Source organism: Acinonyx jubatus, chromosome C1, assembly GCF_027475565.1.
Source record: "Acinonyx jubatus isolate Ajub_Pintada_27869175 chromosome C1, VMU_Ajub_asm_v1.0, whole genome shotgun sequence".
NCBI classification, from domain to species: Eukaryota; Metazoa; Chordata; class Mammalia; order Carnivora; family Felidae; genus Acinonyx; species Acinonyx jubatus.
Window position 1 is genome coordinate 3,942,949 of NC_069381.1, and position 26,727 is coordinate 3,969,675.

Consider the following 26,727-nt stretch of genomic DNA (forward strand, 5'->3'; position numbering starts at 1 on the left):
GGTCCCGCTCTGTGCAAGCGTCACGGGCTGGTCAAGTTGCCCCTTTATATGTAAGACTTTGGAACCGTGCTCCCACCGTGAGTGGGACACGTGCGCACATGTGAGCCAGAACGCGTGCGCGCACACAGACCTGCGAGAACACGACGGCCCCTCCAGCTGGGCGGTCGAATCGCTGCCAGTGGGGGCCCTCCACCCCTTCCTCCTGCCCTCTCCGCACCCGCGTGCAGTCCTGTGTCCGTTCCACAGGGTGAAGGAGCCATGTGTCCCGGCCCTGCGGGCACCCCTCCAGTGAGACCCGGGGCCGCACCCCCCCCCGGGCACACACCTGTGGTTCAGGATACGGTGGATCATCATCCACTCGGGCTTGATGCCGTAGCGGTAGAAGCGCTCCTCCATCTTGGCATAGAGAGGGTCCTTGTTCTTCCTCTTCTCGCTTTTGCCGTCCTCGTCGCCAGAGCCGTAGTCAAAGGGCGGCGGCTCATCCATGTCGTTCTTTCTTTGGTAGTTGCGATACATCACCGTGTGGTACAGCTCCAGCTGCTGACACAGGGGCAGAGGTTATGGGAGGGAGATGGGCCATGGCCCCCCCAGGTCCCCAACCCAGCTCCCCCAGCCTGGGTCCCAGGCAGGACGGCCCCCACGTGCAGCCTCCCGCTCCCGGACTCCCAGCAGCGTGCCTCGCTCGGGGTGCTGGCCAGCGCCCTCAGGAGCGGTGCCCCAGCACAGCCACACCTGCCCGGGGGCGCTCACCTGTAACTCTTTCACCCAGGAGCAGTGCCAGTAGGAGAGTCCAGCCCACTTGACAAAGAACTCCCTCTCCGGAATGCCCTCCAGGGGCTTTGGTGGGGGGACACCGGGCTCCACGTCGGGCCCCGGCAGCCCCACCATGAAGGGAGCCGGGGGCTCCGTCCACCTCCAGTGCAGGATCCGCTGGACTTTGCCCTTCAGTGGGGGACACTGTGGACAGAGGAGGGTCCCCAAGTTCAGGGCTTAGCCACAGGGCCCCACCCTGAGGCTCCAGTGACATCAGGCCGTCACAAGGCTCTCTCCAACAAGTTGCAGTGACCCCCAAGTAGGCACCACCTTGACCCCACAATGCTGCCCTGTCCTCAGGGCACATGCTGTGCACACAGGAGATAGGCAACATGAGTCTGTGCACACTCACGCCCACGCACGCACGCACACACCAGAAGCCCAGATGCACACAGGGTAACTGGGGCTGGCCACAGCACAGCCCGGGATCCGGAGGGTGGAGAATCCAGCACTGGGGGTGGGCCTGGGGGACAACTCAGAGCAGGGGGGCCTTCAAATGCACAAAGCGACTGGGGGCGGGGTGGGAGGCGCTCTTCTCTCCCTGCCTCCTGCCCTCTCATCACCCCCAGCCCTGAGTCCTGGCAGGGTCTGAGTGCTCAGTTCTGTTGTTTGGCCTTAAACAAGTCACTTTACCTCCCTGAGCCTCAGTTTTGTCATCTAAAACTGGGAATAACAAAAGGCCTGTACTGGAAAACTCGGTACGCGGTAAAGGGGTGCACAACGGACAGATGGTAGGGTGATGGTAGGTCATGGAGGCCACTTGTTTCTTCAGAAGGGCTCGGGTTTCCGGTGGGAAAAGGCGGTGGGCGGGCCTCGGAGGTGGGTGGGTGGGGGTACCCGTGGTGGGCGGGGACTCGAGCATGGGATGGTGGCCGGCTGGGCGGACCTGGAGGGGGCGGGGCCTTGGCTAGTAGGCCTGTGGCATCGCGGGGCCGGCCTAGGTGGGCCGGGCCTGCGCCAGCAGAGCTGGGTGAGGGGGTCCTCCGCGGACGGGGCTATACTGGGTGGGCGTGGCCTGGCCCAACAGAGGCGGAGCCTTTGGTGGACGGGGATCCGCCGGCGGGGCGTGGCCTGGAGCGCCGCAGGCAGGGCTTGTGGGTAGGCGTGGCCTGGGCCCGTGGACGAGGGGCCTTCGTGGGCAGGGCCTGGCCGGGGGGGAGGGACCTGGCCGGGGCGGGGCTTGGTCGGGGAGGGGCCAGATCAGGGGGTGGGGCTTGGCGGGCGGGGCGGGGCGGGGCGGGGCGGCGCGGGGCGGGCGTAACACTCACAGTACAGCGCGGGCAGAGCCATTCACCGTTTGGGATCTCGGGCAGCGGCGGGTTGAGGCAATGCAGGTGGTAGGAGGACGGGCAGGCATCGCAGCAGAGCAGTTCGCCGCCGTCTTTGCACACGCGGCAGAACTCCATGTGGTCGTCCTCCTCCTCCTCGCAGCCGCCCTCCTCCTCGTCGTCCTCGTCGTCCTTCGGCTCCCACTGGATCCCCTCCTTTTCCTGGAGGGACAATCCGCGTGGAGGCACCTTGGGCCAGGCCCCGCTTCCGGCAGGGTGCGCCTCCCTCCTCCCTCCCGCGCGCGCCCCTCCACACTCTGCACCTCCCCGCGCCCCTGCCCCCGGGGCCTCTGCCAAAGGCTTACACAGTGAGGACAGCTCCACTTGCCCTCCGGAGCCTTCTCCAGCTCTGGGTCGAGGCAGACTAGGTGGTAGGCCCGCGGGCAGGTGTCACACAGGATGATCTCCCCGCCCTGCTGGCACACCTCACAGTAGTCCTGGTGGTCCGTCTCATAGCCATCACCATCGTCAACTGGGGAGGGGCAGAGGCGGTAGTGGAGGGCCTGGTGCCCACTCCCAGTGCCCAACCAATCTCCACCCCAGACTGGACTGGTACACAGTAGGTGTTTAACAGATGTTGGATGAATGGATGGTGGACGGACAGGCGGTGTGTACAAATGTGGAAGAAAGGGGTGGAGAGGTGGGCGGAAGATGGATAAAGGGAGGGGGGATGGGTGGGGACCAGGCCTAAGGGGATAACTGAAGGTGACGGACGGATGGGTGGGTGACTGAAGGGGTGCATGTGCAGGAGGTTAGGAAGCACTGCCTTCTCCGGTGTCCCCTCTGCTAGTGCAAATGCCCCGAGTGGCTCAGAAGTCCCTAGCTTAGCCTCACTGGGACGGGACCCCTCTCCTGACCATGGAGACCAAGTGGGCGAGGGAGCACAGGCAAACCATCTGGCTGAGGCCGGCAAAGGCCCAGACAGGAGGATGCCCTCCCCTGCCAGCCAAGGGGGGCTCTGCACCCCCTTCCACCAGGAGCCCCAGGAAGTCCTACTCCTCCTCTTCTTGCGCCGCCTCTTGCTTTTCTTCCCCAGGGCTGCCGAGCCCTCGGAGCGCACGGAGGAGCTGTGGATGCTGGCGCTGTCGAAGTCCGACTCCTCCCGCTCATCTTCCTCGCTCTGCGGGGGTGGGGGAGGGCCCTGTGAGCCCACAGCCTGCCCTGGGGGCTCATCCTGAGGGTCTCACTGGCCCGGGCAGAGGACGAGGTGGTGCAGGGCATGGTGGAGGCTCCAGAGGCACAGCGGGCTCTGTGGTTCGTCTCATCTCCCTCTGGCTAGGAACCCCAAGGCCCCACCCACCAGGCCAGCCCGATGTCCCACCACCCTCCCTGAGCCCTGCTTTCCACCCTGCCAAACTCCTATACATCCCTCAAGGGAAAGCCCTAAGGACACCTCCTCCAAGGAGCCTTCCCAGATCCCTCCTTAATTGGACCTGTTGCACAGCCTGTGTGCCAGGTCTGGCCTGTATCATCTGCCTGTCTTTGGCTCTCTCCCACCATATCTCCCAAACACCCTCCAGACTGTGAACACCTCCGGGGAAAGTCCCACCACAGATACTTGCTGAGCTGAGCTGGACCACCAGCGCTGGGCTGGGCCACACCTGCTGCCCCGTGCTCCCCTCTTAGAGCAGCTAAATTCAAGACCTGTCACTTGCCTCTACCAAGGGACAGAGAAATGGCTTCCAACTCTGCCCCTCTACAGAGGTGGGGCAAGGTGAGGGAAACGGGTGCGCTGCGGGGGTAGGGGAGAGTGTGAATGCCCTCCTCCCAGAGAAGGGAGGGCCAGAGGCTCCGGTGGGGACTTATGGTCAGTCTGAACCGGGTGCCAGAGCTGGCCCCGGAAGGGCAAGGAAGGGTCAGAGCTCCGGCCCACCTGATCCTGCCTACATGCCACCTTCCTGGGGTCCAGCCTCCCAGCAGACCTGGCTTCGCAGGCCCCGTCAGGACTCTTAAGGGCCAGCTGATGCTCCCACCTGCTACCCAGATGGAGCAGAGCCGGAAGTGAGCCCCCAGCTCAGCGGGGCGCTCTCCGTCCCAGAGTCCTGACTCAGGAGAGCGGACTGACAGCCCTGCATTCCAGTCCCCCTGCCTTCATGGCGCACAAGCACACGAGCACGCTCACACTCGTGCAGAGTGCATCTGAAGGCTGCTCACACACCCATACACACGGCCAAGTACATGCGGTCTCGATGCCTCACACCCACCCATCCCGGCCCACCCTCACACATTCACATGCTTACACACTCGCACGCTCCTGCTCCCAAACCCACACTCCCGCTCACACACACACATTCCAGTCCACCTTGTCTCACGCACACGCTCACCGAGGAGCCTTTCTTCCTCTTGTTGCTGATCCCTCCAAAGCGGAACTTGAGCCCGGCTACCTTTCTCCCTTTGCCCTTTTTCTTCGAGTCCTTGGAGGCTTTGATCTTCTTCCTCACTCCTGGCCCTGAAGAGTGACCGCAGATAACCCAATAACCCAGAGCCGTGGCGGCTCACTCACCCAGAGCCATGACTTGGGTCAGCCCTCCCAGGGGCTCCATAAGGGAAGGATGGTTCGGCCGCCATCCCTTTCCAGATGAGAAGGCAGGGGACTCAGAGCGGTGAAGTCCTTGTGTAAAGTGACACAGCAAGGAGGACCCGACCCGGTCTCTGCTCTGGCCACCACGGCCCCTGTTCCATGAGTAGTAGAAATGCCGGCCATCATGGGAACAGCCCTGTCCTGTCCCCTCTCCCCAGGAAGGAGCTGTCCCCAGTGAAGCCGTGGGCCCCCACAGTTAGCAGGGCCACTGAGGGCGCACCCACCCACCTGTGGTCCATACCTGGGCCCTGGAGGGACATGCTGGGCAGGAAGCCCTTTCCCCAGCCGCCAGCCGCCAGCCTCCAGATTGTCCCTAGGCCCGGCCAACACTGGCACCACTCAAGACTGCCCCACCTCTGCCAATCACCCCCAGGAAACACTAGCTCCCTGGTGGCCAGCAGGGTTGAGGCTATTTTTATGGAACTGGCCACAGGACAATTAGCCACCTGGGAGTCATGACCGCCCCCCCCCCCCCAGTAGCCTCTCCCACCGGCTGAGCAGGGAAGATGGAGCCCTTGGCAGCAGGTGGCCTTGACCTGGACCCTCCTCCAGCTCCATCACACAGCTGGGATGGGACTAGGAGCCCAGCTGTAACCTCCGTGGCGCCACGGAAAATCTATCTCAATTTTTCAGGCTCTGAATGGGCAGCTCAGGGAATAGCTCAGTGGCTGGAGCCCAAGAGGAAATGAGAAGGTAAGGCAGGCTGGGGAGGCCCAGGATGGAGGACAGTGAGGGAGGAGAGCAGGGGCAGGCTCTAAACCCCATGTCACTCTGCCCACCAGGCCCCTGCAGAGACCTGGAAAAGGGGTACATCATCCCAGAAACCAAAGCTCCTTAGGGCTGAAATGGTGGACCCCAGAGCCCCCTTAGCTGCCCACCAAAGTCCTGAGTACCCAGAAAGGCTGAGCTGCTAGTGACCCCATCTTTGAGAGCCCTGGGGAGATGTGGGTCTCTACCCCAATGGGGCCAGAAATCCTCCACCTAGGGGAGGTCCCTCCCCCAGGACTTGAAGTCACAGAGAGCTTCTGCTGTCCCTATTCTCCCCCAGAGACACCCAGACACCCAGCACTGAGTCTGATTTTGTTTCTGAACCTCCTTCCAGGTCTCCCAGAGCAGCCAGTCCTGACCACAACCACACCTATGCACGTGCATTACCCCGAGAGCTGGGTGCTCAGACAAGAGGGGTCAACGGGCTAACCTTGGGACCCCTTCTCCCTGAAAATGAGAACTCAAGAGCCCCCCCACTCCCAGCAGCGTGGACCTGCCCTCTCCCTACCTCCATACTATGTTGGAGGGTGCCAGTGCAAAAGTCCCAAAGCTCCAAGCACACTATCCCCTCTGCTTCACCCCAGCCCGAAAGGGAGGCAGGCAGAAGCTATAATGCCACAGTACAGCAGAGAAAGGGCGAGTGGGTCCAAGGTCAACCACGGCCCTGGGTCCTTGAAGAAGACTGCCCCACCTGTCCCACCTGCCTGAGGCTATGGGGTCTGGGGTAGGACCCTGCCAGCAGGTCCGGGTGCCCATCCACCCACAGCCTTACCCTTGCCCTCCTTGGTCTTGGCCTTGCGGATAGGTACAGGCTGGGGTGCCTGCTGGGGGCTGACAGCCAGCGGAGGGGCGATGGTGACTGTCTCCACGGCCGCGGCCACTGCTGCCGCGGCAGCCGCTGCCGAGCTGCCCTTGAAAGGGTTGTTGGCGCTGAATTCCCGCCACTTGGCACCCAGGACGGTCATCATTTTGGACATGGGGATCTTCGGGTTCTTCTTGGCAATGAGCGGCCTGTGTGGGGTGAAAGGCAGGCAGGTGAGGGTGCCACCACGGAGGGGATGAGACCCCCCACGAGACCCAGGCAGCCCTTCCTCTCCCGAGCCTGGGATAAGAAGCCCCGAGTTCCAGGCTGAGAAACTGGGCAGGAAGCAGGGAAGAGGACAAAGCTTTCGACAGCAGTCCAGCCCCAGACATTCCTGATTCCCTGTCTATGTGGTCGGCCATCTTCTAATGAGGTTCCCAGACCCTGTATGACCCGAGAGACCAGAGGGACGAGCCCGCAGTGAGCCACTGGGTGCCCAGCCCCAGTTCTTCCAGAGCTGAGAGAGCCCATGAGGTCTGTGGCCCTCGGGATTGACCGGGACCGCCATCCTGGGGCTCCGGGCAAGCAGGGGAAGGCGGGACCACCGGGTAAAATGGCTCTGCCCGGGGTTGGCGTTGGCCTGAAAGCACCCAGCACCCCAGGGGCCTGGGGCTCTGTCCTCCAACTTGTCATTCCCATGGATGCCCGGCCACGGCAGCCGGCGGCGCGCCCACCTGAGGAACTGACTGAAGGCCTTGTAGTTGGTCAGTGTGTGGTAGTCGGCCTCTGAGAACAGGTACTCCACATCGTCCAGGCCCCACTCGGCCATGAGCTGCCCCGAGGACTTGGGCTCCTAGGGACACCCAGGCCAGAGGTGGGGTCAGAGCAGGGTCCTTCTAACCTGTACCCCCACCCCTGGGGCCCCGTCCCAGGAGTGTCTACCCACAGCCTTCCTACCCACCCCCGACCCCCAGCCCGCCTGCCCCTTGATCAGAGGGAAGGGCTCAGGCACCAGCTCGTGAGGGGGTGTGGGGTCAAGCCTGGGGGTTTAGTGGGAGGGGCGGGGGCTGGGGGAGGCTATATGCACACCCAAGGCAGGAACAGTAACAGAACTCACTCTCTGGGAGGAATATGTTCTGGAAATTTGGGCACTGGGAGGGAACAGCAGCCTGAAGGTGGGTTTTAAGGGGACAGGTGTCCCTGAGAAGGGAGCAGGGCTGAAGGGCTGCCTGAGGCATGTCGGGAAGAAAGGAGGCCGCCTCAGGTCGTCGCCTGGTAGAGTCACACATGGATGCCATGAAACGACAGACCACTGCTCTCTTGCTTCCAGGGCCAGGAAGGTGTGCCCTGGCCAGGGTAGGGGCACGGGACAAATGGCCCAGCTGAAGGCAGACGCGGGAGAGGGTCCCTTGGCCACTGCTTCACTTTCCAGATGGGGCACCGAGACCCAAGGTGTGTGATTCCCTAAGGGCACACAGTGCGGCCTCAAGACAGCCAGCCCAGGGGTCCGATCTCTGGCCTAACCCGGGCCTGCGGGGGTCGGCTGGGGGGTGGAGGTGCTGGCCGTGAGCTCGGGCCCTAGAGCCAGGCTCAGACGGCGTTCTGATCCTGGCGGTGAGAGCTGGACAAGCTACCTCGCCCCTCTATGCCTGTCTCCCGCCTGCAAAACGTTCCCAGGAGGGACAGGTTAGCACAACCGCTTGGAACGGGGCCCTCGCCCCATTTTGCATTGGTCCAAGGCACCCCGCTGACCCACTCAGCCAGTCGGCACATGCCACAGCCAGGCCACAGTCACCGGCCCAGGCGGGAGTCCAGTCCAGGGCGCCACTGGGTCTCCTGTGTGGACACCGATCTAGGACGCAGGCCTGCTTCCCCCGCTACCAGAGGGGGCCGGGGTGGCCAGGAAGCCCTGAGCTGCAGAGACATTCATTCTCAGCCACAAGGGTGTGTGTGGCCTGAGCCTGGCGCTGACCCCACGAAGGGCGAAAGATGTGAAAACAGGCCTTGGGTAACACCGCAAGCCGGAAGTCCCCTGGCTTCTCAACTCCTGGGCACTGACCCAACAAGCCCTATCGATGCCCGAGCCCCTCCGAGCTGGGCTGTCTCCCCCACAACAGTAGGCCACCCCGGGACGTGCGCTCAGCCTCCCTCCGTCCCGAACGCTGAGAAGCAGGCCTTCCAGCACAGTGCAACAGGGAGGCTGGGGAACCTGCTTCCTGGCCTCCTAATCTCCCGTGTGGGACCCCCTCCCGTGGCTGACCTGCCCCCACGACACGCATCCATCCCTGGAGGCGCCTCTGACCTTGCTCCCACAGCAGGAAGCAGAACGGCATGAGCGGGTGACATGGCTACAGGACAACCCTGGACCGTGCCCACAAGTTCACCTTTCAAGCTGTCAGCCCTCAGCTATTATCAGTCACAGATGACTCGCCACACACCTGCCGACTAATGAAATCCCTCTGGGTGTCGGGACACCACGGTGCTTCCTAACTCGAGCTGTTGACAGCCACCATTTCTGCCTCACCCAACAGCCACTCCACTGATATTTACGGGGCACTTTTTTTTCTTTTTTTTTTTTAACTCATGGCTAGCCCAAACTGAGTCTGGGTGCCTTAAGGGGAGAGCAAAGGAAGCAGAGTGCTCTGTCCGGGGCGGCTCGCTGACCTCTGCCACTATCCCAGAGCGGGGGGGGGGGGGGGGGGGGGGGGGGGGGGGGCCAGCGCCCTTCCCCTCCCCGAGGAGCCCTGCAGTGGCCTCGGAGACCCGAGGGGCCGTGGCCTGGTTCACATCATTCCGCACCCGCACAGAGACGCTGCTGTCCCCCAGGGAGAGCTGCAGGCCCGCCCCTGCAGCCGCCCTGACTCGCGCTCACTGGGACCCTCTCTGGGATGCCCTGGCGGCCAGAAATCCAGAGCACACGCTGAGCGCCAAAGCTCCCCCTGCCCGAAGTGGAGCTGTCCAGCCGCTTCTTGCTGGCAGAGGCTCCGTTTGTCGGTTTATTTTCCGAGAGTGCTCCAAGGGAGAGGCTCCGAACTGGAAGCTCAAGAGAGAACACCGCTGTCCTACTCCAGCAGGTGGAGGAGCAGAAAATTCCCGAGCAGGAGGCTACTTCTGAACGTCAGCCATCCTTACTTCAAATGTGTCCCCGGGACTTGGGGCACGGTGTTCCTCACACGCTTGTGTCCAACCTCCACGTGCAGGCACACGTACACGCGCATGTGCACACCCACACACCCATCCGCCCCCGACAGCCATGAGGGAGGGGGGGGGGAGGGGGGGGTAGCAGGGAGGAAGCTCTGGCCCTTTTCGCACAGGCGCCAGAAGGCAGAAGAACGGCCCGTCCAGGCTGGCGCGTCCTGGTGGAGCCCAGGTCCCTGCAGCCGGGCCCCGGGGGTTACCTTCAGGCACCCGTCATCGTTATCATCCTCGTCATCATCTTTCCTCTTTCGCTTGGCTTTTTTCTCCTTCTTGTCCTTGAGTTTCTTTTTCTTCTTCTTATTAGGGGAGTAGTCGCTGCCCTCACTCTCCGACTTCTCTTCCAGATCTTCTTCATTTTCCGTCAGCTCGTCATTGCTCCCCTGGAAGAGAAAGGGGGGTGGTGACGGCAACAGGGGCCCCAAGAAAATCCAGAGTCCCGGGCAGCAGTACTGCTTTCTGGATCATTCAGCGTTCCTCTGCCCACAGCTCAGCACCAAAGCCCAGCCAGAGGGGCTGGCTCGGGGCAGCACTGGGCAAGGAAGGGCCTTGTCCCCAGTGCTGGGGCCACAGCAAATGGTGGAGCGTGCAGGGAAAGACGAGGCCTCGTGAAGCCACACTTCCCCTCCTGGGGAATCCAGGGTAGCCTGCTTGGACTGCCCTGGGGTGAGGGCTCAGGCTCTGCGTCCATCAGAATCAGGTTTCTCTGGACTTTAGGATTTAACGAGTGTTTGGTGAGAGTGCCTGGATCCAGGAATTTGGACAGGACGTGATGTCCAGAGCCAAAATACAAAGCGCACCAGCAAACGGGCAGGTGAAGAGCCAGGGGTGTGAGCCAGCACCCAACCTCTGTTGGAGCTGCATGCATCCTATGGAGCTGCGTGCGTCAGGTGAAACCTGTAATTAATGTAGCACGCACATCCTAGTTTCATCTGTCCGTGGGCTCTCCAGAAGCTGCTATGGCACGAGCCCACCTTCTCCACCACCCCCACCCTGGCCGTTTTGCCTCGATATGAGACAAGGTAATTTAGGCAGCTCTTAAGCTTGGCTTCCTTGATTTAGTTTCCCCGTCTGTACAGGCAGAAAATGGCCCATTTATATGGAGATAAGGGCGTTTACAGCCAGAGCATCCCCACCAGAAAGGCACTGCCCCTCCGAGAAGGCTGTTTACTCTGAGAAAGCTGTTTACTCTCCGCCTTTCCAGATGCAAGTGCACTGGCAAAGCCCTTCCCAGCCCCCTCCTGGCCTGGGTCTGCAGGAGAGGCTGGGCACTGACGTTCCAATTACCAGCGCGGGGCTTGTCATTTTCGAGCTGGCTGTTTACTGTTTTCAAGGTGAGCAAAGAGAGGCACGGAAAAGACGAGGAGAGAACTGGAGAGGTGAAAAATGAGCTTGAGAAACAGCACGGGGGGCAGGGGGGTGGGGAGGCCTAAGAGAAGGTGGGGAGGGGGTCGGAAAGGAGAGGAGGAAGGAGAGCAGGTGGGAGAAGGGAAGTGGGGGGAGCAAGGGTAGGGGTCTGTCTGGAGGCTCTTGGGAGGGCCCAACCTGATCTCTGCCCCTTCCAGGCACCCTGTAAAGAGCTAAGAGTCTTTTCCCAGGAGGAAGGCTCTTCCCAAGATACAGCTGGGAAAGGACTCCCCCACGGGCTCCCTGCACTTCCCAACTCTCTCCCACTGGGATCCCTGCTCCCAAACCTTTTATGCTCATTAAGCCGCTGAGTCAGTCTGCTGGCTGGCGGGTGCCAGACAGCAGGGCCTCTGCGCCTTTCCGGAACTGGGTGTTTCCCAGAATACTGACTCGCCATGCACCATGCGGGGCCGAGGGGCAAAGCCGGTCCTGGCTGCTGGTGCTCCCAGGGCAGATGCCAATGCAGAGCCCTGGGACCACAGCTCCCAGCTCTGCCACAGTCCTTTGGAGAGGCAGAGGTCAGATAGGGACATCAATTTTCCCCATGGGTGTAGAGTTCAGCCAGTTGCAAGAGACTACCCTTCCAGAGACCTGAGAGACAGGCTCTACCCCAGCCCTCACCCCAGCAAAGGTAAGGATGGAAGGAGGAGGCTGCCATGGATTTCAGCACCTCGGACAGAGGCTGTGGGGCTGTGGGGCTGCCGGGGGCGGGGCATGGGGCTGGTCCCCAAGCTGCCCTGGGGTGGACCCATGACTAATACCCACTCAGGTGAGACCCCAGTGGCCTGACCATGGGTCCTGGGGCTCCCTAGGGAGGTTGCAGGACACAGAATGCCTAGGATCACTGTCCCTCGCTAGCACAGAACTAGGCAAGTCACTGCGGCCTGGCCTCAGCTTCATCATCTGTGAAAGGGGGATTCAAGAGGAACAAAGGAGAGGGTGTGAGAGGGGGCTGTAACCATTTTGAAATGGGAGAGATCCAAGCACCCATGACTCCAACTCTACTTGGAAGCCAGAGATGCAGGCCAGATGACAGACTTGAGGACATCACCAGCCTCACCCTTCTCATTTCTGCACGTGAGGACCCGGCTAAGCCAAATGCAAAGCCAGTGTCTGCAGCTGGGTGGCAATTACAGAAGAGGCTGTTGTGGCAACACCCAAGGGTGCATGGACCTGGGCATCCGATGGGAAGCCAGCATTGCCAGGTCCAGGAGTGGCCAGCACAGCTCCAAATGTGGGGCCCAGAGGGAGCAGGCAGGAGGGAGGCAGGGAGGGAGGGAGGGAGTGGGGGAAAGCACCTCCAGCAGATTCCACTGTCTGTGTGTGCCCTGGAGGCCAGGCCTGGCGCAAGGCCCCAAGCTGAGCACTGCCAGAGGGCTGGCCCAGCGTCCATTCCAGGGCTAAGTGGCACAGCAGGAGGGCCAAGATCCTCCTTGAGGAATGAGTTAGTGCTAAGGCAGGGCACATATGCCACTCATCAGTGCCCTAGTCGCCCCCCGGGGTGACAGCAGTGGTGGCAGGGAGAGGGGAGACTTCTCCCTCCACGGTCTACTTGCACTGGGGAAAGTTCTGTCAGAAAGAAAGCTCTGGTTCCCCAATTCTTCTGACTCACCACCTGTTCCTTCATCCTCCCCAGGCCGTGCCTTATCCCCCCAACCAAATGAAGTTCATGGCGCCTGGGCCCACCCCGACTTGCACCCCGATGTCATCCAGGCCCTCCTGCCTGCCCAGGGTGGGGCAGGGTGCTGGCTGAGGGTGGAGGTACAGGACAGGTCTTTAAAGACTGGTTTCCCACTGGCACAAGAAGCCTGTATCCACAGCCTATCTCTGCATCCAGCTGTTTGGCCCCTTCAAGACCCAGGCCTCCTGTTTCTTCCCCCAAAATCTTTCCTTGCAGAGAAACGGGCAAGAGGAAGGGCAGCAAGGGGTTCTGAAAACAATACAAAAAGGAGTGATCCATGAGCAGCACCAGCCAGTGGTGAGAAGGAAGGAGTGAACGAGAACCAGGGGTAGACCAGCCGGTTCAGTATCTTGGAACTTACAGAAGGGGTTTTGGGCCAAGCCATGTTCAGGGGAAGAGACACAGGCACGGAGCGATAATGTCCTAATAAAGCCCGGAGCCAACCTCAGCCCCAAGCCATAGTGATGTGCGAACATCAGTATGACCGTCATAGTCAGGGCTTTGACCTTGATGCTGTCCTTTGGGCTGTGGCAGCCCCAGACATAACTACAGGGGAGACACCTGGTAGTGGAAGAATCTTAGTGGACTCGGAGTCCCCAACGGAATCCATTGACTTCCTTAATAAACACCATGCCCAGGCTGTGTGTGTGAGAAGCTGGGGGTAAGTGGGAGGGCTCCCTGCCCCGACCCCCCTGGCCCCCTGAGGGCACAGCAGGCCACCAATGCAGGCCCGGGGGACCCCAAGCAGGCAGTCCCCACCCGCCCTTCCTCTTCCCCAGCTCTGCGGATGCCTTTTATCCAGGCTTTCCATCTCCCTCTCCCTTCCTTCTGCGCCCAGCGCACAACACACACGCCCCGCATCTCTCTCGATAAAGGAGGCATTTACACTCAAAAGGAAAGATTCAGAGAGTTGGTCATTCTCAATTTGGGGTCCTTCAAGATTGAGAGGGAAAAAGAAAGAATGAAATATGAGCCTTCCCATTCACGAGTGTTATAAACAGTTATAATTTAGCACTGAATAATTGGTTGCTATGGTAACCGCTGCAGTACAGGTTGAAATCATTTCTCCCTCCTGCGCTGGGTCTGACAAGGAGCTTCATCTACATATGCTCAGGTTCTGGCCGCAGCCCGGTTGTTTTATGTAAATCAGGATCCATGACTTGCTGCCTGTCCCCACCCCCCACCCCTGGCCAAAAAAAAAAAAAATCCGCCGCCCCTCTTCTGCCTCCACCCACTGACTTATCTTGGAGCCACCAGGTTGGAGATGACGAGGAGCACAGGCTGAAACCCCCCTCCCCGTGTTCTGGGGACCCAGGCAGGCGGGTGGATGGGTGGGGGGCACATGGCCGCCAAGACACTGCTCTCTGGCTGCTGCACCCTGCTCTGGACTCTAGATCTGACAGCCGGCCGAGCCAGGCTCTCAGGAGTACAGGGGAGGGGGCAGCAATGACCTAAGGGTCACCTTGGGGGCCTGCCAGGCAGCGGCTGGTCATGCACAGGCCTCCCATCCACCCGGCCCTCCGCCCCTTTTGAGAAGCAGAAGGAAGGAGAGAGGGTGAGGAAGTGAGGGGTGGGAAGGGAGGTGGGAAATGAGGCTGAAGGAGACGGAGAGGTGGAGAGAAGGGAGAGGGAGGGAGAGAGAGGGTGAGGCAGAGGCCAAGCTCAGGCCTAAACAGCGGAGGGAGATGGAGACCGGCCTGGACAAACGCAAACATATGAAAGCGGGTCCAGAGGAAGAAGGGAGGGCGAGACCCGAGGGAGCGGCAGTGGGTATGGGGGAGGCAAGCGCCAGCCTTCCCAGGCTCTGAAGGCCCCTCGCCCCTCCAGCCACCGAACTACCCCCCCAGCCCTGCCCCAGCCTCACCACTGCAAAGACACTGCCCACCTCCAGCCTCCTTCCTGGCCTGGGGTTGGGGGAGGGGGGGTTCCTGCTGCACCCTGTGCCCCGGAGGGAGAGAGAGAATTCAGCCCTGCCTGGGGCACCTCTGGTGGTCTTTCATCTGCACTTGGGGACCGGGCAGACTCAACCTAAAAGCCTGCGACCAAGGAACAGAGAGCATCGGGCCTCCCACCCAGGTCTGCTGCCCATGAAAGCAGCTGGGGGGGTGGGGGGGCATGTGCAGAAAGCACGAGGCCCCAGGATCCTAGATTCCACCTCCCCGGACATCGTCCACGGAGCCTCAGGTCTTGTGGGGTGAGGGCAGTGGCCGCGGCGAGGATGGGGGTCGGTCCCTGCGTCCCGGCGTCCTACCAGCCCCAAACCACCAGTGCTCTGGGACATACAGACCACGACCCTGGATCATCCCGTTTATGAGGACAGGGCATTTCAGACCCGGCCTGTGAAGCTCTGTACACACTGCTTTTGGTGCCTCGCACTCAAACCCAGCTCTCAGGACACCGCCCTGGAAGGTTCTCCGCAGGCCCAGGCAGAGCAGCCAAGACCCCCTTGGGGCCCTGACCCACCCCCAGCCGCCCCGACCCCAGCAGGACCACCCACCCACGCACCTCCTTCTTCTTCCGTTTCCCTTTGGACCTGTTCTCCTTGAGCTTCTTGGATTTCTTCTTCTTGGGAAGGCCCACAGGCTCCTCAGGGAAGCAGTCATCGAAGCCCCCAAGACCATCTTCTTCTTCTGGAGGAGTAAGAAGTAGGAGGGGGTTACTCCACCTCTTCCCTCAGGGTGGCCCCCAGGGACGCAGAGGAAGAGGCAGGGCCCAGAGAGACGGGCAGCTCCACAGGCACCCACCTGCTGGGTCACGGCCACCTGCCAGGTCACGGCCACCGGCCTCCCCAGCACCCACCCCTTCCCTGCAGACCTTGCCCCTGCCCCAGGCTCCTCCCAAGACCTCAGAGCCACCATCCCACACCTGGTGCATGGAGTCCCAGGCCTCAGGCAGGCTGTGCCCCATGTCCCCACTTCTCCAGACCTCTCCTCCCCTCACTGTAAAATGGGACCGTAAAGAACCCCCCCCCCCGGATAGAACCCCCCCCATAGGATAGAACAGTGTTCTGAGCACAAGTGAGTGATTAATCATGAGTCCTCGTTGACACGACCCCCTCCAGGGCAGAAGCAGCCCCAGAGAATCACAAACCCCCTCCAGCTGGCCCCAGGGAGGGGTCGGGGCCTACCTGCGCCCTCCAGAGGCCCACAGTGTGGCCAGGAGACGGCTTGTGAATGCTGGATGGTGGGGACGCACGGGTCACATCACCCCAGGACCACGTGAAGCCACACAACAAGTGTCCGGAGTTGGGAGGGAGACCAACAAGGAGGAAGCCAGAACCCTCCCTTGATGAGGCTCGAAGACCACATCGTGTCTCCCGCCCGAACTGGCACGCGCACCCCCACGCGGTGCACACACCCCCAGTCACACATGCAGGATGCCAAGCACATTCCGGCTGGGCACCCAGGAAGACGTGAAATTCCACAGAGAGATGCTGCATCCGCCACACGTGGGCTTTCCACAAGCGGCCACGCTTCCCTCCCTCCCTCCCTCCCTCCCTCCCTCCCTCGTGAATTTAAAAGGCCAAGAGGGGAGCAGGACAGGTGTGTGCGCAGCAGGATATCTTTGAAGAAGCAGCTGGCTTCCAGCTTCATGCCACCCCTCCATCCCCACCCCTGCCAAAAAGGAGGGGGCTTGACGTGTGGCCCCAGGGCCTCACTCCCACCCAGGAGATCAGCAGCGAGAAAAGGGCAGCGAGCCCCGAGTCCCCAGTGGGGGGATGGAGAGTCAGACGTGGGCCATGAAGGGGACAGTGGCGAGGGTCCTCTTGGGAGCAAACAGCGACAAGAAACGAGCCCCCCAGAGTAGAGATACATCCAGAAGGAAGCCACGGAGTGTCCAGAGTCCACAAAAGGGGTGCTGCATGCCAGCCCGGGGGCCTGAGCACCCCCAGTCAGGCTCTCCTACCCGCCCCCCTACCGCCAAGTGTGCCCAGGGGAGCAAAGAGAAGAGCCCCCCGGGATTCTGGCCGTGCGGGGGCTGGGGCGGGACACACCACAGGGGATCTCAGCCAGGGCGGGTCTGCCACCCCATGACCCCGAGGAAGGTGCCCAGGGGACTCTCATCGGGAAAGACGATAGGGCGTCCCCACTGAAATAAGTTAATAGAAACAGAGCTCGCACCCACCCGGCCCAGGAAGCCTGGACCGCTTGGCGTGGCATTTGACCCCACCAGCTGCTCGACATCAGATGCTCAGACACGCGTGTGCACACCCAGGACACACCCACATCTGGCCTCCTGTCCTCCGCACGGGTCTCCCTTCACCCCCTGCCTGGGACCCCAGTCCCCCAGAGTCCCCAGGGTCGTGTGGGTGCGGCTAGAGGGCACTGGTGACTCCAGTGGCCAAGCGGATGCCCTCCCACCCCGGTGCCCTACAGGACCCATTCCCACACGCACCACCTCCCCACCAGGGGCAAGTGGGGGTTGCACCACTGTCTGGCCACCCGTCTGCCCCAAGGCCCCCCTCTGGGGTGGCCGGGGCCCCTGGAGTCCGCGGGGACAGGCAGCAGGGCAGGCCCGAGTCCTAGAGCCCTTCCCATCCCGCTGGGCAAACACGGGCGTGCAGAGAGGCAGACTCCAGGCAGGACCTCAAGCTGCTGCTCGTGGTCACCGTACCAGCCGCCCCCAAGGGCCAGCTCAGTGGTCCTGGCTGGCACAGGGGGGGCATAGCTGCCGGGCCTTTGGCCGGGGCCATGGCACACAGGGGAGAGCAGCAGGGGGGCCAGCCCAGGGCTGGGTTTGATGTGGGCCAGGTCTTGAGTGGAGCCAGGCCGAGGCAAGGCTGCACAAGCTGACCCTGTCCCGTTTTGTCCCTCTTAGCCCTGGCAGGGGAGAGGCAGGGATTTTTCAGACCGCTTGAAAACACGCACGGGGACCCCCAGAGGCGTCCTGAAGTGGGGGGTCTGGAGGTAGTGACACAGCTGTCCGTCGACACCTGCCCACCCCCACCTGCCCCCACCTCCTCTGGAGCCGCGGGGAGACTGCCTGGGCAGAGCCACCCCTGCACCCTTGCAGTGCCCAGCGCCAGTTATGTAACAGGCTCAGGCTGATGCAATCGGGAGGGGCTCTCTCTCCCTCCTGCCACCTCCCTGAGTCCCCTGTTCCCTCAGCAGGGTGGTCCCCAGCCCGGGAAGGCCAGCTCAGCACACGGTCACCGACTGGCCAAGTGGCCAGCAGAGCAGACAAGGGGATGAACAGGTGGCTGCGGGAGGTTATCTGCCCGGGACGGAGGGCAGGGGGTCGGGGGATGCCCCACACTCCAGCCCTAATCCACGCCCAGAATGAGCCTCAGAGGACAAGGCCCCAGACCCTCTGCCCATGGACAGAGCCCCTCCTCCACTCCCAGAAGACCTCACGGCCCAGGGCCATCGCCTGATTAAACCCCTCCTCCAGGAAGGTTCCAGAGCTGGAGCACCAGGATCAGGGCCCCGCCCTGCCCACCCCCATCTCTGACAGACCCTTCCTCTCCCTGCACAGATTCTGGTAGCCCTGAGGACACCCCAGGGCTGAGCTCTGTGACATTCCCCGCCAACACCTCATGACTCCCCGGCACCCCAATCTCACCCCAGCCTCATCTCCCCGCCCTCCTTCTTCTGCAACATCAGGCGAGCTTCCGAAAGCCAGACCCTCCGAGTTATATCCAAGCACCCTTTCCTGGGCCCATCTGCTGCTCCCCGAGCCCCCAGCCTTGTACCCTCCTCGGGGGGGATCCCACTCGCCCTGGGGTGAGGGTCCAGGAAAGACCAGCCCCAGGACTCCGTGCCCCGCCAGCTCCTTCCTGCCCTTCCTGGCAGCCCCCACAGCCCTCTGGCCCCGCCGGGCTGTGCCCTCCCGCACCAGCCCTGCCCCTCCAGGGCCGAGGCTCCATCGATCCAACTTGGGCTATAATTAGGACCCATTAGCCTTGTTATCTCTGCTACCTCCTGAGCTTCCAGGTCGGGAGCAGGCTGGGGGGCAGGGGAGGGGGCGGGGGGGGGGGGATGCTGCTCCAGAGACAGAGAGACGGAGACAGGCAGCGGGGTGGAGACAGCGGGGCAAAGAGAGGTACGTCTGCTGCTTTTTCCTAAGCTCACCCACAGCCCTCTCACCAGTTCCCTGGGCACATGCTCCGGTGCCCCCCAGGCTGCCCTCACTGAGCCATTTAAGGCTGCAGCCCAGGCAAGCTGGGTGGGCCATTCTCGGGGGTAACCCGGCGTAACAGTGCAAGTAACTACGTGCCACCTGACGCCACCTGCACTGGGCTTGAGGAAGGTCACATGTGCTAATTTGAACCAATTTGTCTACTCCACACAGGAACCCTGAGAGATGGTACTATTATTACCCCCGTTTGCAGATGAGGACACTGGGGCTCAGAGATCTCACGACTTACCCACATAGCTTCACAGCCAGCAGGTGGTACAGCCAGGAAGGAACTCAGATGGGTGGCTCCCACCACCATGCGTGGTCCTCACCCCGACCCCTCTCCGGGCACCGGAGCCTCCCCCAACCCCCCACCCCCACTCCAGAATTCAGACTTTCCTCATATTTATTTAGCAAGGCCTTTGTGCCAAGCTCGGGCCTCACCCTGGGACCAAGGTGACTCAGATCAGCCCTTGGTCTGGAAGGTCCCACAGTGTCCCTCAGGGTCCCACAGGGTCAGAGCTGGTCCACACGCTCACCCCCCCCCCCCCGGCGGGTTATGCTTTGCCCAGCTCCTGCCCCCTCCTCTGGGCAAGAACGCAGCCCCCCGGGGAGCTTTGCAAATGCAAGGTGATCAGATTATGGAGGGAAAAGTTAGGTCATCTGATCTGAGGATGGTCGAAGGATTCGGGGGCCCAAGCCGGGTGCAGGGACAAAAGCTCCACTGCCAGGGTCCAGATAAGCAGGCAAATCTGCCAGCGATGGGGACATCCACCATCGTCTCTGGGGCTTGGGGAGGAGGCTCCTTCTGTTCTCCACCCCCGACCCACCACTAGGCAGGGGACAAGAGCTGGTGGCCAGGGGAGTGCAGGTTTCCAGCTACCATCCCTTCCTGGCAGGTTGCCCCCAATCCCTTTCCAGATGAACCTACTTCTTCATCTTTAGATGGGCCTCACGGCGCCGTTCTCATGGGGTGGAGACTTAGACGTCGTGAGACACACAGTAAGTGCTCAGTGACAGCAGGCGGAGCCCGGGGCCCCAAAGCGGGTGGCAGAGAGCGGGTCTCCAGTTTGGGCATTGCCAAGCCAGGGGTTCCCAAGGCCACTCTGAGGCTAGCCAAGGGACAGGGCACCAAGACCAAGGTTCCCATCAGTCTTTGGAGCACCCCCACACCACAGGCCCTCTGCTGATAATGGGGGGGGGTCAGTACTCCTGTCCAAGAGAGGATTGATAATTTATTTATGACCTTTACCAAAACCTAGACATCACCTCACTGGCATCTCATCAAAGAGAGTGTCAGTTCTGAGCAGTCTGGGCAGGCAAGCAGGGGGAAGAGGTGAAGCTTTTACCCTAAGGGACTGGGGACAGGAAGAGATCAAAGAAGAGAGGACAGGGACCCAGGGCAAGCAGGGACAGGACCCCATGCAAAGCCAGAGCACAGGCAGGTAGGAGGAAAGAGAGACAAGGAGGGAGAGGATAGAGAGACGCACCTGAGGGTCAGGGACAGACACGGACAAAACAGGGAAAGAGAGGGATAGCCAGAGAGAGAGAGAAGCAGAGGCAAGCACTCAGCGAAGACAGTGAGACAGACATGGGGACAGAGTGGGAAAAAGAGACAGGGAGAGAGAAATAAGGACAGAGCCAAAGGCAAGGCAGAAAGTCTCAAAAGTTGTACCTGCAAAAGCCCCAGAAAGTTAGATACCACATACTGTGTTCGGAGAAGATATTCAATAAACCTATGTTGGGGAGGCAGATGGATGGATGAAGGATGGACAAGAGGATGGATGAAGGATGGACAAGCGGATGGATGAAGGATGGATGGATGGATGGGTAGGATGGATGGATGAATAGATGGTGGATGGTGGATGGAGAGTGGGTAGGATGGATGGATGGCTAGATGATGGATGGACAGACGGATTGATGGATGGGCAGATGATGGCTGGATGGACAGATGAATGGATGGTGGATGGAGAATAGATAGGATGGATGGATGGATAATGGAAGGATGGATGGATGGACAATGGGTATGAGGGATGGATGGATAGATGGTGGATGGTGCATGGAGAATGGATTGGATGGATGGACAGATACATGAATGGATGGTGGATGGATGGATGGACAGATGAAATGTGGATGGGTAGATGGAGAGTGGGTAGGATGGATGGATGGATGGATGGACGGATGGTGGTGGGTGGTGGATGGAGAGTGGCTAGGATGGATGGATGATGTGGGCAGGATGGCTGGCTGGTGAGTGGTGGTTGTACGGCCGGTTGGCTGGTTTCATGGTTGGATAAACAGATGCTCAGTGGGAAAGTGCACACATGGGTGGGTGGATTAATAGGAGGGTTGCTGACTGAATAAACAGACGAAATGATAGACAACTCGGAAGGAAGTGACTATCTCACAGGCCAAGGCACTGGGCAAAGCACACTGGTCATTTTCCCTCCCTCCCCCCAGCAAATGGTATTACATACAGGCTCCGTGGGGCCCCCAAAACCCACATGTCCCCAGGGGGGGTGCAGTAAGCTAGGAAAGTATGAACCTTGGGAATCATGGCCATCACTCCTTCTTGGATCCTGGGCTCCAAGAAGCCTAAGATGCTCACATGACTGGGGTCCGCCCTGTGGGCATGGGGACACGGGCCAGTCAAGTGTCTTTGCGGCCAGAGTGGTCACACTGCTTGGCCAGCAGAGAGGCTGGGCTCACCAGCCCTGAGAAACCCACCCCTCTGGCTGTAAGGGATTGACTGGGGTTGAGCAGGCTGGGAACTTTAAAGGAAAAGGCCAGGGAGCCACTCCCTCTCTCCCTCCAGCCCCACCATGGCCTCACACTCCCAGCCCTCCTGCAGCCCAGGCCCCCGTGCCCCCCCCCCCAGCTTACTAGATGAGGGTGCAAGTCTCAGAAGCATTTCCTCGGGGAAGGTAGGTCAACTGCCCCCCTTTGGATGGTGCCAATTACAGTGGTCACAGTTTATGGGGCACCTATTATGTGCTGGGCACTGTGACCTAAATGTTCCACGTGCACTGTCTCACCAGCCCTCACAATAACCCTCTATGAGGTAGCTAGTGCCATATCCCCATTCCACAAGTGGGGACACCGAGGCACAGGGGCTGGGGAGTTTGCCCGGGGTCAGTCAGCTAACAAGCAGAGCCAGGCTGCACCTGACCCTTGAGCCCTCCGCTCTCCCGGCAGAATGTGGCAGCCGCCAGGGCCCGAGCCAGAAAGGCAGGGACCCGCCCCGCCTCCTCCTGGACACAGGCTCGCCCACCTGCCTCGGTGCCAGAGCACTGGTGGCGCAGAGCCCTGTGTGGGAAACAAGAACACGGCTGAGGGGGAGGGGAAGGTGAGGCACAATGGAAAGAAAGATTTGACAAGAGACGCGTCCAACCGCTGCAGATTTGAAAAATTAGCACCACTGCGCCCCACACACTGGCTCCTCCCCGCCAAAGCTGTGACGTTTTGGAAGCAGCCGGCCCTAGGTCCGAGCGGGTCACAACCATGAGCCCAGGCCGAGGGCCACGGGGCAGCTGTAATGGAGGGCTAGGGGGCCAACTGGCTGGCACTTCAGGAGAGACACGAGGCCCGGGCTGAAGCCGACGCTGTGTCCAGAGGCCAGGCGTGAGCTAGGGACTCCCAGCCCTCAGACTCCGAGACCACAGGCATCTCTTGAGCACCCAGGGTGCCGGATGCCAAGCACGGCAGGTGATCAAAGGAGTCGACCTCGAGACGGGGAGCCCACTGACACAGAAGTAACCTGGTGCGGCCAAGAAAATAAAGCGTTAAAATTAAAAATAAAATTAAAAGAAAATGGCCCCTGAGAGGGACAGGGGTGGGGCCGTGCTTGGGCCAGGCCCAAGGAGGGCCTCCCCGCGGAGACATTTGCGCATCCTGTGAGCGAGGAGGCCGCCATGAGCAGAGAAAAGAGCAGGTCAGACAGAGGTCACAGCCAGTACTCAAGGGCAGGACGGAGTCTGGAGTTGGAGGTGGCGTTCCAGAAGCATCCAGCAGCCCAGTGTGGCTGCGGCTGGGGAATGAGGGGGGAGACGAAGGTGGTATAGACCAGGAGCACATTGATCTACCCAAGCAGCGGGAGTCTGGGTCTGATCTGTGCTTACAAAGATGACCCTGGCTGCTGAGGGGAGGGCGGGCAGGGAGGACTGCTTAGGAGGCTGCGAAGTGGACCAGGACGGTGCCTGGGGCCAGGGACACAGAGAGGGAGCTGGGAGCTTGGGAAGGCTCAGGGCGTCACGTCTTGCAGAAAGACGGGGCGCAATCCCCAGGCCAGAGGGGCCCAGAGCAGGACCTCTTCCCTGCAGGGCCCCTGGGGACCACCTCACCCCTCCACCTCGCCCTGCCCCAGAGCAATGGGCACAAGCAGGGAGAACAGGTGGTGGGCAGGGGACTCTGACAGGGACCCAACCCCTCTGGCCCAAACAGAGTGAGGCAGGAGCCCATCAACCCTCCCCACGCTCTGAGCCCTAACACAACCAGGAAGAGGCAGAGTATGGGGGGAAAGGGAACAGGGGACGGGGGTTCCGTGAAGTCCTGGAAATAGACCTGTTGGTGCAAGTTCAGCTGTCCACTGCCCCATCAGTGCCACAGAGGGGCCCCGCCCCAAGCACCGCTGGGAATTACTGAGGACAGCTTAGGGAGGTGCCCGCCCCCCGGGGAGAAAGCAGCCATGGGGTTTCAGTGCCTGTGCTGGGCCTCTGTGTTCCCTCCCAGAAAATGGGCCTAATTCTTTGCACCCAGGGGCAAAACAATGATTGTCCAAGCAGCCCCGCCCGGAAGGCGCCCCCTCACCCCCACTCCCCTAAGGCTGGCAGGCCCTTCGCAAACTTGGCCGGCGGTCTGAAAGGCGGAGTGAGGCCAGGCTTCCGTAGGGGCCCAGTCTGTGTTAAAGCAAGCCAACAAGTGGGGGGTGGGGAGGAGGCCCCCCAGTGGGCGGGGCCACCTGGTGGGAATCCCCTCTCCAAGAAGCCTCCTAGCAGCCGGGGGAGCTGCTGCTTGCAGGGCCCTCCCCTTCCCGCCCCCTGCACACAAGAGTCTGGGGACCCGATGACGACGTGTAGAATGTCCCATCCGCCCTCCCTGCAAGGCACTCTTGGGGCCAGACAGCACACTCTTGGGCTCGGGAGGGCCCCTGGGCCTCCCCCAAGTCTCTCGGGAGCCCAGAAAGGGCTTGGCGCCGGGCAGCTGAGAAGAGTCCACCAAAAGGGAGGGAGGGAGGGAGGGAGGCTGGCTGACAGGGTGAGGCCCTGCCCAGCTGTGCCAGGGGGAGAACCGTCCCAAACAAACGGTGAGCAGTTAACTAAAGGACGATCCAGCAAGGTTACCCCGGACGCACACGCCCTGCTCATGCTGAACCCTGAGAGGGGCCCGCCAGGGCTGGGGCGGCGGCCCTGGGCGTCAGGCCCGTGGCCAAAGCTGGATGGGCTGGAGGCGCCGGCGGCCCGGGCAAAGTGTCAGGAGCGACGGCCCCAGCACCCCACGGCCGGGAAAGGGGAGCAGCAGTCAGTGCCCGAGCGCCCCGGCCCGGAGCCCTCGCGGGCCCGGGGGGTGGGGGAAGCCCGCCCCAGCCAAGGTGCTCGCCGGGTCCCCCAGCACGGCCGGTCCTCGAGCCGCTCCGGGCCCCACCCAGCGCGCCCCGGGGAGGGAGGGGGCCGAGGCGGGTGGCGGCCGGGTCCCGCCTGCCCCCGCGAGGCCAGAGGCGCGCGGCGCGGGTCCACAGCGCGGGGTGCGCGGCGCCGGGAGCCGAGCGCGATTCCCGCCCCCTTCAAGGGCACGCGGGGCTGAGCCGGCGGCGCCGCGCCCCCTCCCCGCCCGGGGGCGCCCAGCGCAGCCCCCCGCGCTCCTCCGCCCGCGCCCGGCCCGCGCCGCGGCCCGGGGGCCCCCGACCGCACCCCGCCCTTGGCCCGCCCGCGCGCCGCGCCCCAGCGCTCGCCCGGCCCCGCGCCCTTGGCCGCGCGGCGCCAGCAGGGCGGGAGCGCAGCCCCGCGGCCCGGGCTCCCCTCCTGCGCGCCGCCGGTCCGGCCCCGGGCCCCCGCCGGGCCCCGCGCCCCGCGCCGCCCGGCCCCGGGCGCAGCCGGCGCCCCCTCTCACCTGACATCTCGTCCTCGTTCTCCATCTCGTCCGCGAACAGCCGCGGCAGCTCCTCCTCGGTGCCCAGCGGGCCCCGCATGCCCGGCGCGGGGGGGAGGGGAGGTGGGCGCCCCCCCTCCCGCCGGGCGCGGTGCCAGCCTTAACCCGTGCGCGGCCGGACGGGCGCGCGCGGCGGGCGAGGCGGCCTCGGCGAGAAGATGGCGGCCGCCTGCCCCCCCACCCCCCCAAACCTCCACCCCCCCGTCTCGACCCCCTTCCTCTCGGCCGCCCTCGCCCCGCTCCCCGCAAAGCCCGGGCCGCTCCGCCCACCGCGCCCCGCAGCCCGAGTCCCGCAGCCGGCCGAGGGTGGCGGCGGCAGCGCCGGCGACACGGCGGGGGGGCGGCACACATGCCCGGATTGTGACGTCCAGTCTGTTGCTGTGGCAACCCCATCCCATCGTTCCGGCAGCGCGACTAGTTAACAGCCGAGAACAAGTTGGGGGGACTAGTCCTGAGCCCCGGGTGCAGGGGGGCGCACCCGGCGCTCCGGCAGGGGGAGCCGTCGAGGCGCCCGCGCGCCCAGGGACCCGACGGCCGAGCGGGCCGCGGCGACTCGGGCAAGCCGGGCCCGTTGGGAGGCGGGGAACTCGCCCCCGCGCACCCCTGGAAGATCCGCCACCACCGTCGCCGCCGCCCGGGACGGCGCCCTGCCCCCCCCCACCCCCCGAGTCCCCAAGGGCGCAGGGGCGGGGTGCCCTGGGCGGCGAGCGTCGAGCTCCCGCACTTCCACTCACATGCACCGAGAACCTGGCTCGGCCCTTTGGAAGGAAGATCGGAAGAAAAATGTGTTCCGCACTTGGGGAAGGGTCGCTCTGGAGACCGGGTGCGATTCCTCCAGAAAAATGCATGCAGGCTGGCTCCTCCCTCACCCCATGGCACCACGCTCCCACCGCCCACGTGCCCTCTTCCAAAACGCCCCTCCAGGCGAGGTCCGGTCTAAACACCTCCAGAGCCCCTGGGGGTGGTGCGGATCTTCGTTGTCTGTGCCCAAAACTCCCGCTCAGAAGCGACACCTGTCGCTGGGCGGTAAGGAGGCGCCGCCAACAGCCCTCAGTTAAAGGTGAACATGAAGGCCGAAGCCCTTGGGAGCAAGGCTAGAATTTTAAACGAGCGCGGCCAGTCTGGGCTGCTGGAGGTGTAAAAGCTACTCAGAGAAGGCCAAAGTTGCAGCGGCCCTTAGGATGGTCAGTTCTCTAACCCTAGAAGAGCCAGTAAAGGGAGGGTACCCTTATCTCGCTGCCTCAGGCCAGACACGTTTGGGGGAACCCACTGGAAACCCATGTGGCTGCCAGGGACCCACAGGATCTGCCCGACTTGGGAAGCAAGAGAGAGGGGTAGTGTTGTCTCCTCTCTCGCACCAACCCCTCTGGCCTTGGCTGAACACCTGCCCCATCCTGGCAGGGATTGACCAGTAACCCCTGGCACGCTGGCATTAACAAAAGGGCTCTTTTTCCTGGGGCCTTTGGGGAACCAGGAAAGTTGTGACTGCCTGGTGAGGGCACCCCCATGCAAAACCTCTCGGCGGGGGGGGGGGGGGGCCCACAGCCCAAGCCATGAATCCAAGCTGTGACCAGAAGGCGATGGATGGCCCGGGGGAGTTGGAAAAATGTGTAGGCAATTTTTCCTCCCCCTTCCGATCCAAATGAATTGGGAGCAAGCCCTGAAGAAAAGCTCCTCATCATTTATTCCTGGATACAGGCAGGTCTGTCCAGCCTCCCGGGTCAAAGTGCAGGGTGCTGGGGATCCCCTTCATCTGCCGGGTCACTTGTAAGCCACACTAGAGAGGGAGGTTGAAGCATCCCAGAGCAGGTGGCCTGCAACGGCAGAGGGAAAGGCAGCAGGGAGTTGGGCTAAGAAAGCAAAGGGCTTCTCTGGTCTAAGGCTGCATTTCACG

General features: G+C 62.4%; 1 protein-coding gene across 4 annotated transcripts in view; it reads right to left on the reverse strand.

Annotated features, from left to right (window-relative positions):
• Positions 1 to 24,982, reverse strand: part of CHD5 (chromodomain helicase DNA binding protein 5) — a 63,029-nt gene extending 38,047 nt beyond the window's left edge. Inside the window, exons 1-11 of one of the 4 annotated variants that reach the window (XM_027060598.2) lie at positions 24,795 to 24,982; positions 15,081 to 15,205; positions 9,691 to 9,870; positions 7,027 to 7,145; positions 6,263 to 6,501; positions 4,466 to 4,590; positions 3,138 to 3,261; positions 2,447 to 2,613; positions 2,082 to 2,303; positions 751 to 957; positions 326 to 540 (exon numbers count right to left, since the gene is read on the reverse strand). In XM_027060598.2, coding sequence (XP_026916399.1) covers positions 326 to 540; positions 751 to 957; positions 2,082 to 2,303; positions 2,447 to 2,613; positions 3,138 to 3,261; positions 4,466 to 4,590; positions 6,263 to 6,501; positions 7,027 to 7,145; positions 9,691 to 9,870; positions 15,081 to 15,205; positions 24,795 to 24,873 — 1,802 coding nt within the window. In that variant the 5' untranslated portion in view covers positions 24,874 to 24,982. Of the gene's footprint in view, positions 1 to 325; positions 541 to 750; positions 958 to 2,081; positions 2,304 to 2,446; positions 2,614 to 3,137; positions 3,262 to 4,465; positions 4,591 to 6,262; positions 6,502 to 7,026; positions 7,146 to 9,690; positions 9,871 to 15,080; positions 15,206 to 21,572; positions 21,689 to 24,794 lie in introns of those variants that run through there. The other 3 variants (XM_027060597.2, XM_027060596.2, XM_027060599.2) reach the window with 3 other exon arrangements.
• Positions 24,983 to 26,727: the final 1,745 nt, after the last annotated feature.